General features: G+C 36.7%; 1 protein-coding gene across 1 annotated transcript in view; it reads left to right on the forward strand.

Annotated features, from left to right (window-relative positions):
* Nucleotides 1–12,501, forward strand: part of COL12A1 (collagen type XII alpha 1 chain) — a 164,935-nt gene that overhangs the window by 70,850 nt on the left and 81,584 nt on the right. Inside the window, exons 21-25 of the mRNA XM_049776732.1 lie at nucleotides 6,282–6,421; nucleotides 6,951–7,080; nucleotides 7,570–7,712; nucleotides 8,021–8,150; nucleotides 11,901–12,037. Of these exons, the coding sequence (XP_049632689.1) occupies nucleotides 6,282–6,421; nucleotides 6,951–7,080; nucleotides 7,570–7,712; nucleotides 8,021–8,150; nucleotides 11,901–12,037 (680 nt within the window). The remainder of the gene's footprint in view (nucleotides 1–6,281; nucleotides 6,422–6,950; nucleotides 7,081–7,569; nucleotides 7,713–8,020; nucleotides 8,151–11,900; nucleotides 12,038–12,501) is intronic.

A 12,501-nucleotide genomic window follows, 5' to 3' on the forward strand; every position in this document is an offset into this window, starting at 1 on the left:
CACCAGTTAAGAGACACAGAGTGGCTAAATGGATCAAAAAACTCAATCCAACCTTCTGCTGCCTACAAGAAACGCACCTGAATAGTCAGAACAAACATAGACTCAAAATAAAAGGCTGGAGAAAAATTATCCAAGCAAACAACACCCATAAAAAAGCTGGAGTGGCCATACTAATATCAGATAATGCAAACTTTATACTCAGGAAGGTTGTAAGGGACAAAGATGGACATTTTATATTAATCAAGGGGTACGTAGAGCAGGAAGAATTCACTCTCCTAAACATATATGCACCAAATGAAGGGCCAGCAAAATATTTAATACAACTGTTGACAAATCTGAAAAATAATATCAACAACAACACAATAATTGTGGGGGACCTTAACACGGCTTTGTCAACACTGGACAGGTCAACCAGACTGAAATCCAACAAGAATATACTAGACCTGAGGAGAGAAATGGAAGAAAGAGGCCTAGTGGATATATATAGGACACTCCATCCCCAGAAACCTGGATACACATTCTTCTCCAATGTACATGGGACATTCTCCAGGATAGACTACATGCTGGCACATAAAACATACCTCCATAAGATCAAGAGGATAGACATTTTGCAGACTACCTTCGCTGACCACAAGGCTCTGAAATTATTTGTGAACTCCAAAGGGACTCAGAAGAAACACTTTAACACCTGGAAGTTAAACAGCCTCATGCTCAATAACCAGTGGGTCCGAGATGAAATCAAGGAGGAAATAAAAAGGTTCCTGGAAACAAATGACAATAAAGACACAAACTCTCAGAACTTATGGGACACAGCAAAAGCAGTACTGAGAGGAAAATTTATAGCTTTGCAAGCACACATCAGGAAGGAAGAAGGAGCTTACCTGAGTAGCTTAATGACACAGCTAATAGAACTAGAAAATGCTCAACAAAAGGACCCAAGAATAGGAAGACAGAAGGAAATAACAAAGCTGAGAGCAGAAATCAACGAAGTGGAAACTCAAAAAACAATCCGAAAGATCAACGAAAGCAGAAGTTGGTTCTTTGAAAAAATAAACAAGATTGATAGACCACTGGCAAACCTAACAAAGAAAGAGAGAGAGAGAAACTTGATAACTCGTATCAGGAATGAAAAAGGAGAGATCACTACTGATATGACAGAGATTCAAAGGGTAATCAGAAACTACTTTGAAAAACTCTACGCCACTAAAAATGAGAACCTGGAAGAAATGGATAAATTCTTGGACTCTTATAATCTTCCACGGTTGAAGGAAGAGGATGTAGCATATCTAAACACCCCCATCACCATTGATGAAATTAAAACAGTAATCAAATGTCTGCCGAAAAACAAAAGCCCAGGTCCAGATGGATTCACTAATGAATTCTATCAAACTTTCCAAGAGGAACTACTGCCAATCTTGGCAAGACTCTTTCATGAAATTGAACAAACAGAAACACTTCCAAATAGCTTTTATGAAGCCAACATCACCTTGATACCTAAACCAGACAGAGACGCTACCAAAAAAGAAAATTACAGACCAATATCACTGATGAATGCAGATGCAAAGATCCTCAACAAAATCCTGGCAAATAGGATTCAATGCCTCGTTAAGAAGATCATCCACTATGATCAAGTAGGTTTCATCCCAGGAATGCAAGGCTGGTTTAACATCCGTAAATCTATCAACATAATACACAACATCAATAACAAGAAAAATAAAAACCAAATGATCATATCAATAGATGCAGAGAAAGCATTTGATAAGGTCCAACACCCATTCTTGATCAAAACTCTCAGCAAGATGGGAATGGAGGGAACCTTTCTCAATATAGTGAAGGCCATCTACCACAAGCCAGTGGCAAAAATTATCCTCAATGGAGAAAAACTGAAAGCCTTCCCTCTAAATTCTGGCACAAGACAAGGCTGTCCTCTCTCACCACTCCTATTCAACATAGCACTGGAAGTACTTGCTATAGCGATTAGGCAAGAAAAGGATATCAAGGGAATCCAGATAGGAAAGGAAGAAGTCAAGCTCTCAGTGTTTGCAGATGACATGATACTCTACTTAGAAAACCCTAAAGACTCTATCAAAAAGCTTCTAGAAACAATAGACTCATATAGCAAGGTGGCAGGCTACAAAATTAACACACAAAAATCAATGGCCTTTCTATATACCAATAGTAATAAGGATGAAATGGACATTAAGAAAACAACCCCATTCACAATAGTGCCACACAAACTCAAGTATCTTGGAATCAACTTGACTAAATATGTGAAGGACCTATACAAAGAAAACTATAAAACTCTGCTCCAAGAAATAAGAGAGGACACACGGAAATGGAAACGCATACCCTGCTCATGGATTGGCAGGATTAACATCATCAAAATGGCAATACTCCCCAAGGCATTATACAGATTTAATGCCATCCCTCTAAAGATACCCATGACATTCTTCAAAGAAGTGGATCAGACACTTTTAAAATTCATTTGGAACAATAAACACCCTCGAATAGCTAAAGCAATCATTGGGAAAAAGAATATGGGAGGAATTACTTTCCCCAACTTTAAACTGTACTACAAAGCAACAGTTATCAAAACAGCATGGTATTGGAATAAGGATAGGTCCTCAGATCAGTGGAATAGGCTTGAATACTCAGAAAATGTTCCCCAGAGATACAACCACCTAATTTTTGATAAAGGAGCAGGAAATCCTAAATGGAGCAGGGAAAGCCTCTTCAACAAGTGGTGTTGGCACAAGTGGATAGCCACTTGCAAAAAATTAAACTTAGACCCCCAGCTAACATCATGTACAAAGGTAAAATCCAAATGGATTAAAGACCTCGATATCAGCCCCAAAACCATAAGATATATAGAACAGCACATAGGCAAAACACTCCAGGACATTACAGGCATCTTCAAGGAGGAAACTGCACTCTCCAAGCAAGTGAAAGCAGAGATTAACAGATGGGAATATATTAAGCTGAGAAGCTTCTGCACCTCAAAGGAAATAGTGCCCAGGATACAAGAGCCACCCACTGAGTGGGAGAAACTATTCACCCAATACCCATCAGATAAGGGGCTAATCTCCAAAATATACAAGGCACTGACAGAACTTTACAAGAAAAAAACATCTAACCCCATCAAAAAATGGGGAGAAGAAATGAACAGACACTTTGACAAAGAAGAAATCCACATGGCCAAAAGACACATGAAAAAATGTTCCACATCACTAATCATCAGGGAGATGCAAATCAAAACAACGATGAGATACCACCTCACACCCCAGAGAATGGCACACATCACAAAGAATGAGAATAAACAGTGTTGGCGGGGATGTGGAGAGAAAGGAACTCTTATCCACTGCTGGTGGGAATGCTGTCTAGTTCAACCTTTATGGAAAGCGATATGGAGATTCCTCCAAAAACTGGAAATCGAGCTCCCATACGATCCAGCTATACCACTCCTAGGAATATACCCTAGGAACACAAAAATACAATACAAAAACCCCTTCCTTACACCTATATTCATTGCAGCTCTATTTACCATAGCAAGACTCTGGAAACAACCAAGATGCCCTTCAACAGACGAATGGCTAAAGAAACTGTGGTACATATACACAATGGAATATTATGCAGCTGTCAGGAGAGATGAAGTCATGAAATTTTCCTATACATGGATGTACATGGAATCTATTATGCTGAGTGAAATAAGTCAGAGAGAGAGAGAAAAACGCAGAATGGTCTCACTCATCTATGGGTTTTAAGAAAAATGAAAGACACCCTTGTAATAATAATTTTCAGACACAAAAGAGAAAAGAGCTGGAAGTTCCAGCTCACCTCAGGAAGCTCACCACAAAGAGTGATGAGTTTAGTTCGGGAAATAACTACATTTTGAACTGTCCTAATAATGAGAATGTATGAGGAAAATGGAGAGCCTGTCTAGAGTACAGGCGGGGGTCGGGTGGGGCGAAGGGAGACTTGGGACATCGGTGATGGGAATGTTGCACTGGTGATGGGTGGTGTTCTTTACGTGACTGAAACCCAAACACAATCATGTATGTAATTAAGGTGTTTAAATAAATTAAAAAAAATTTAAAAGAAAAAAAAAAGAGTCTAATACCCCAAAAATGGACGGAATCCTTCAAGAGGCTCTCATCATCGATTTGGGAGATGAAGGAGAAAAAGAAGGTGAAACACTCCACCAGTACCAAAAGAAGTGTCAAATATCCAGTGAGGACTCTGGCTATATCGTTAAGCACCACAAAAAACAAACAAAGAACAAAACAAAACAAACAAAAAACAAACAAAAACAAACAAACAAACAAAAAACACGCCATAGTCTTGAAATAAGAAACATAGCATAGCACATAACGAAAGAAAAGAAAGGAAGAGAAAAAAAAAGTATAATTGGGGACAACAATTTCAATAATCACACCCAAACAGAGAAGTCGACCAAAATATAGATAGGTAAATAAAAATAATAATAACAATAATAAATGAAGGTAAACATATATATATAAAATAACCAAGTTTTTGTGCTTTTGTATTTTTGTTTTTTTCCTCCTGCCCTGGCACAGTAAATATTGGGGTCATTCGAAAAGGAATTCACTTGGCCTAAGAAATATGGGGGTTCTCCGTCCTTGGAGTATACTGTCATGGGATCAATCCTAGACTTTGCTCAGGATCATTTACTCTCCCGGTGGTGTTTTTGTGGTGTGTGGAAGACTTCTGCTCTGTCCAGGGTGATACAATCAGAGCTCTATGTTTAGAGGTCTCAGTATCTGCGCAGATCCTGAGGTGGGACTTATGATGAAGTCAGTCTTTGTGGTTCTAGAGGTTCTGTTCCCTCAGTGTCATTTTAATCCATCTTCTGTGGTTGGAGATCTTGGTCTTTGTGTTGAACCTAGGATGGCACCTAGGATAGCGTCTTTCTTTATGCTTCCAGAAGCCCCATTCCGTTACAATTGTCTCTGCCGGACCTTTGGGACTGGGGATCATGATTATTGTGCAGGTCATAGTTCAAACCCTAAAGTAGGGCTTTTTTATTGGTCCCAAGATGTATACAGTCTGGTCATGGTTCTAGCAGCCAGTCATCTGTAAATCGCGATCTTGGGTTTTGGACCTACCAAATGGTGCCAAGTCTTCTGGTTTTGTCTTGTCGTTAGCTGGTAAGGTAGGCTAATCTGCTCTAAGGTCAAGTTGTTCGCATTTTCCTCGTTGTCAGGATATCATGTTAGAGCTGGCCCTTGTTGTTGACCCCGCAGTATTAAGGCTGTCTCGGATGAAATTTGTTTCCTGCAGCTGTTGAGAAGAGCTGTAGAGTTTTATAAAAATAATTTGCCATGCTCACTAGTTTCTCTAAATTGTTAGTTGAGAAAAAATTCTAATCATATTGAGATTAACGTTTTTACTTTAATTGATTTTATTCAAGGAATTATTATTCATCAGTTTGCCAAAGTTTACTTATAAAAATTGCAATTCAGACTGTATGGTTTTTACCAGATTTAAAAGCTTGGTTATTTTCCTCATATTGAGTGAGATTGAATTCCACCTAAACTATTACTAAACTAGTTGCACAGGGAAAGTTAACATGAATGAGAAACCAAGTAATTCTTAGTGAAGAAGATAGAATATGAATATGAATAATCAACATAGTAATAAGAATGAGGACAGTGGATTTATGTGATTTAATTAGTGACAAGAGATAATGGAAAATCAGACTTGTCTGGACCAAAAGTATTATTGAGTATATGGAGACAAAAAAACAGGTGACATTATAAAGAACAGGGGTGGGCAAGTTTTTCTGAAAGATAATATTTTCAGGTTGAATTTTCAGTGCTTGAAGAACTCTTTGGTCACACCTTAAGAGATCTAGGGGAAACTCTTAGAATGTGTATAAAAAATTGGAAAATAGAAAATATACTATTTTCTAAAAAAAAAAGATCAGACTTAAACACCAAACTCGAAGTCAATGACAACAGAATGATACCCAATCTTCAACAAGCTATACACAGAGGGGACCAGTTATACTAGCAGTTTGAGGGCCCTAGGAGGGGGATGCTGGGAACAGGGTTGAAGGGAACAACACTGGTGGTGGGAATATCCCTGATTCAATATCACTATGTACATTAAATATTACTGTGAAAGACATAATTCACATTGATCACAATAAAAATTATTAAAAATATATTAAAATTATTAAAAATATACTATTTCCATATAATTTTAAGTTTTATTGTCTTGCTACCACAATTTAAAAAAGTATCATTTATTTCCAAATATAGGTGACTTAGAAGCACCTTCGAACCTAGTTATTTCTGAGCGAACCCATCGTTCTTTTAGAGTGAGGTGGAAACCTCCTTCTGATAGTGTGGATAGATATAAGGTGGAGTACTACCCAGTTTCTGGAGGAAAACGTCAAGAAGTAAGTTCATAATGATTACAATCCACTCTCTTCTGATGTTATGGCAGGATTTTCCTGATGTGGGAATCTCAAGAAAACCATGAGGAAGGAGCAAGAGGGATGTAGAGAGGGACAGGCAGAACTAGTACTGATGCTTCCTCTTAGTTTCAAGGCAAGGTTTTTTATTTGAATTAATTATTTAAACTACCAGGGTTTCTAAGAATTATAGAATATCAATATGCTCTTAACATTAAAATGGATTTAGAGTATACTTGATTTTTATTTAATTTTATACAGTCTTAGAATTAGAAAAGAGCTTTTATACTTACTTATTTTTTTACCCACTCACCTTACAAGTGAGAAAATAATGGGTGAGAGAATAAATACATCAATTGTCAAGATCTGATTGTGATCTACTTGTTCCCCAAAGCAAAAGACATGACCTCATTGAAATATAATTTCCAATTTATTATAGTGAGGTACATTATAATTAGAGTTAAAAAGAGGAATATAATTCTAACTTAAGTTGCTCTTACTCCCTCCTCTTCAGTTTTATGTGAGTCGACTGGAAACAAGCACAGTCCTGAAAGATCTGAAACCAGAAACAGAGTATGTTGTTAATGTGTATTCTGTGGTTGAAGATGAATATAGTGAGCCTCTGAAAGGCACAGAGAAAACCTGTAAGTCAAATTAAACATAATTTCTTTGCTTTTATAAAATAAAGATGTGATGGTTTTGAGGTTTTGCTAGCTTCATAAAGTGATTACTTTATTCAACTCCTTCAACACGTATTTACTAGGTTCTTAGTGTAGGTGTTGAATGAGCACTCCACAGCTTTCTCTTCTCACTGGCTGCTCCAATAATCTTGAGATCTCATTGGTGGGAAGGGTAGTAATGGCCATAAATAATTTTTGGAGGCTGCACCCAATCATAATTAGGGAACCATATGGTTATATGCTCAGGGATTACTCCTTGTGGTGTGTGTAAATGTTGGTGACAAGAATGAATTTTCCTGGGACAAGAAAAGAATCATATTAACTTTTATTGATTTTCACAACTTTATAATTTGTAGTCAACATATAAAAATTGCAATAATTAAGTAGATAACAACAGTTTAAATGAAAATAATGATAGGAATTAGACTGATGTTTACTTTTATATTTTAATAGTGCCAGTCCCAGTAGTCAGTCTGAATATTTATGATGTTGGCCCAACAACCATGCATGTGCAGTGGCAGCCTGTTGGAGGAGCTACTGGCTACACCGTGTCCTATGAACCTGTCAACACCAGAGATCCAGCAAAAACCAAAGAGGTGGGAAATGTTTGTTTCCTCATCATTGAGTTTTCCTGAGATAGTATATTCTGAGGTTTTATATTAAACTGCAGTTACTTATAAACTCATGTGTATAACTTCACAAAATGAACCAAATAATAGATAATTAAATTTGTTGTTTGGCTCATGTTTTCTAAAATGTTGCCTTGAAAAAGAAAATGAAACAGAGAAATAAAAATAAAAGTTGTGCTATAACCCCAGAGGTAGCCAAGGCTCTAATCATATATCCATAGTAGGCAGAAACATTTAATCTGATTGTCTTATTTCCCTTTGCATGTCCACTGCAGATACGTGTGGGGCCAACAGCGAATGAGGTAGAGCTGACTGACCTTCAACCAAACACGGAGTACAAAGTCACGATCCGGGCTGTTCTCCATGATCTCACTAGTGAGCCTGTCACGGCTCGAGAAGTTACCTGTAAGACATCGCTCACTTGTCTTCTTTACTTATTGGGGGTAAACTTAACAGTCACTGGAATTCTTTCACCTCCCAATGAAAATAATAATTTGGGTTATTATTTTGGCAGCCAAATTTTAGAATTAAGACTAATCTTAAACTTATGGCAGCATCTAAAGTTGATTCTAATAGATACTATTTCTCCCCTCCCCAAGGACACACACATCTTGCTTATTAGATAATGAAATCTATTTCAAAGTCCAAAGGGATCTCTTAGTTATTCTTAATCAGGTGTCCACCAGGAACTGAACAAAATAATGGAGCATCTTATGAGAGGTATATATTCTTGATATATGTCATATGGTTCTGATGACAATAGGAATATTGGTGAATGCACTCTGGGGAAAAATACTGTTTAAGAACTAGATATCCCAAGTTGCTGAAGAGGAAGCTGTGGAACAAGTATGAATAATCTGGTTCAATGAAGCAAACTCAGTCCAACAAATTCAGTTAAAAAACATAGCTAATATTAGTTTATGCCCCTGTCACTGTGCTAAATATTGGGATGCTACCAGTAAATAATGCACATTACATTAGAGCATGAAATTTCATGGTTTGCTCTTAACCTTATGTGCAATTGATTAACTGCTTTGGTTTTATGATTTATTTTACTAGTTTTTAGTCAAACTTTCTTAAAAAGTGACAATAATGATTTTAGGACACGTGTATTATCTAATTGTATAGTTTTGTGTTGGGCTTGTTGAAAGGTGGACATGCTGGGAGAGATGATGGATTAAAGTAAGGAGTCAGACTAGAGTTCTTTATTTTACCCTTTTGTTTTTGGTCCCCCTATTGAAATGTTCAGCTTTAGCTCTGTGTTCAGAGATCCCTCCTAATAGGTTTGGAGGATCATATGAGTGACAGGGATTGAACCTGAGAGCCATATACAAGACAAGCTCCTTACTATTTCTCTGGCTCCATTATAAAACTTAAAAATTTACTTAGGTTCTTATTAAAATTAAAAAATCATGATTTACAAAGTTATTCATAGTTGAATTTCAGGCATACAATAATCTAACTCCAATTCTATCACTGGTGTCAACTTCTACCAATGTTCTGAGGTTAACTTTCTATCCCTCATACTGCCTCTTTGCAGGCAAAATTTTTTATTACTATTTTATTATAATCATCATTTTGCTCTTTATTTCACTTTTTAAATTTACTTTACTTAAAGAACATATATCACGTAGTTGATATAATTGGCCATAATACAGTTGCTTTCAAATAAGTCAGAGAAAAATTATTAAAAAAAAAAAGGAATAGAAAGAGGGGGCAGGAGTGATTACACAGTGGGTAGGGCATTTGTCTTGTATGTGGCCAGCATGCTTTTGATCCTCAATATTCCATACTGTCCCATGATCCTGTCAGGAATAATTTCTGAGCACAGAGCCAGGAGTAACCCTTGAGTGCTGGTAGGTGTGGCCCCAAACCAAAAACCAAACCTAAACAAAACTAATAGAAAGAAAAAATAAAAAGAAAAGGAAGAGAAACAAAGAAATAGAGCAAAAAACAAATTTGTGAAAATTATTATATCTCCAATGAAGTCATTAATACATTGTCAGGTTCAGTAAACTCTTGTTAGCTTACCATTATGTTACTTCATTTGTTTTCAAACATTAAATGACTTCAACTGTCAGAATCAGTGTTTTGCAAGCCAGAGGCCAAGCAGGCAAGAATATGACAAGATGTTTCTCTTGAAAGCTATTTTAATAAGCTAAGAGGGCAGAGAAGCCAGGGGCCTTATAACAAACTCTTAGGCTGAGAGAGGGAAGAAGAGGCAGAGAGAGCTGGGTTTCGGACCAGGGTAAAATCTGATAAAAATATAAAACTATCTGAGAAAATTTGGTGGAAATGTGTAGAAATCCAGCTGCAAGTAGAAGCATGAATAGAAGTAGTTCACCAGTCTACTGCTCCACAACTGCCAGTCCCGATACTCCAGTGGGGGCTTTTTATCCCCTCAGCTAACTGCCAGGCAAGGGCAGTTAGTTAAGAGCCTTAAAGGGCAGACTTCTTTTTATGATTGCTACTGAGATGTTACAATAATGTAGGATAAGACACATTGGCATCTAATTTGGTGTGTTCTTATGGGGATAACAGCATCAAACAAATGAAGTTGTTGCAAAGCTGCAGATGTGGCCATATAACTATTACTGATGTTTCTGTTTTTGTTGGGCATGTTCTCAGCTACCAGGTCTCTCAGAAGTAGGAAGGGTTCCCACAGTCACTTCAGAAAAGTCCTGGTGACATCAATCTAAATATTGGCATACCTGGAGTTTGGTCATATTGTTGTCTTTGCAGAGAACTGTAGAGTAATGGTGAAGCTGAGCCATAGGTAAGGTGATGATTGTGTGTATGGAAGCAGCATGGGGGCTTGGCCCACCTTCTCCAGAGATTTTCCGATTTCAGCTCTTTGGTGAATCTATTCATGATTATTCAGACTTGGCTCATATATCTCTTGAGAAAAAGAGTGAGTGTATGGAGCTGGCTCAGTGCAAACATGCAGACAGATTTTTAAGTTTAATTGTAGTAGATATCTCATTCTTTCAGGTTTGTTAATTCTATGGGTCAGCTATACACTACACATCTTAAACCACAGTTTGCCAAAGATCATTTTCTTTCCTGTCTCTTTTTTACTCCTCACCTTCAATTTATTTCTTTTCCTTTATGTTAGATAAGATTTATAAGGAAATTAAGAAGTTTGAAGGAACCACCATGAGTAGAAACAAACTGAAACAGAAGTACAATAGGGCAGAGAAAGATGACAGAAGATAAAGAGAGTGCAAATTTATGGAGAACAAATTATCATCCTTTACCTGATAGATGCTGTCCGGATCATGATTTTGTGCAAAGGGTGTAAAGTGTGAGCCTGGGACATAGATGTGTTCTGAGAAAGCTAGTTAAAACCACCAAATTGCAGTGGGATGAAAGATGAATGTGGTAATTGGTTTGGAAAGGATTTGGTTTTCAACAGAGGGTTTTTCAAAGAGATGCAGATATGCAGAGAAGAAACATAAAGGACTGAGATGTAGAAAGAAACATGGAGGTAGAGAGATCTAGGATGTTGAAATGAGTGACAAAGGAAAATGGGTACAGTGGTAGGTGCAGAGTGAGAAATATCTCATAGGAAAAGAGAAAATTCTTTCCATTATTTCCTCTGATTCTTATTCTCTTTAAAGTGCAATTCTGCTTGACTTGATAAAAATTTATTATTCAGATTCTTTTCTAACCATTTAGTTGCCTGTGAATTTTCTTGCAAGTTTATTAAATGTTTTATTTTTCTGTACCATCCTTCTTCACTACCAGATCTGTTTATATTTCTTCCATAGTCATAAGAACAGAGTTGTATCAATTTTTTTCTATCTTAACTGATTTAAGTATATGATAATAAAATGTGAGTGAGAAATTTATTGTAAATTATGGTTTATTATAGCTAACCAGTAAGAACTTAATAAAATGAAGTGGAAGAAAGTGAACATATTAATTAACAACTGGGGTTTAATTAAAATTTAAATTGATGCTAATTTAAAAAACCATAACTCTTTTTAAAAGAATCTGATATAACCATGGTACTTTTGTCAGACAATCATTTTTCCAGTTATTTTGCTATATACCTTTAAGTTTTTTCCAGATGACTTCTTGGCAATTTGTGGGCTGCTTTAGCAGTCTGTGGTTGAGAATCACATCTGGACCTAATATCTTCTGCCTCTCTAGTGCCTCTGCCCAGACCCCGAGACCTGAAACTCAGAGATGTGACTCATAGCACCATGAATGTCTTTTGGGAGCCTGTGCCTGGAAAAGTACACAAATATATTGTAAGATACAAAACACCAGAGGAGGATTTCAAAGAGGTGTGTTGGAGATTAAAAAGGATTAAAAGTTTTTCTTTTCTAGTGGGATCAAAAAATAACTTCAGCAAGTATAGACACTAGTGTATTTTAAATACCTTTTAAAATTAATATTGTACTTAAATTTGTTAATTAATAAAACACTTTTTGAATGTTAATATGGATTATTTTTGCATCCAGCTTAATCACGTTTGGCTAAGTGTCAAAGATGACATTGTTTTAACATTTGTTTTTGGGCCACACATCGCTGTGCTCAGGGCTTTCTCTTTGCTTTGTTCTTAGAGATCACTTTTGGCTGGCTCTGGGTTTTCAGGGATTGGATCCTGGTCAATTGCATTAGAGTCAAATGCCTGACTTTATTATCTTTCTGGCCTAAGATAATTTTTATGCCATTTTCTTTAATGTATGTATTGAGAAGCAAGGAACTTAGGTAAATACTCAAGTAAGGTAAGGATGAATGAACTATT

The sequence above is a fragment of the Suncus etruscus genome, chromosome 7 (genome assembly GCF_024139225.1).
Source record: "Suncus etruscus isolate mSunEtr1 chromosome 7, mSunEtr1.pri.cur, whole genome shotgun sequence".
NCBI classification, from domain to species: Eukaryota; Metazoa; Chordata; class Mammalia; order Eulipotyphla; family Soricidae; genus Suncus; species Suncus etruscus.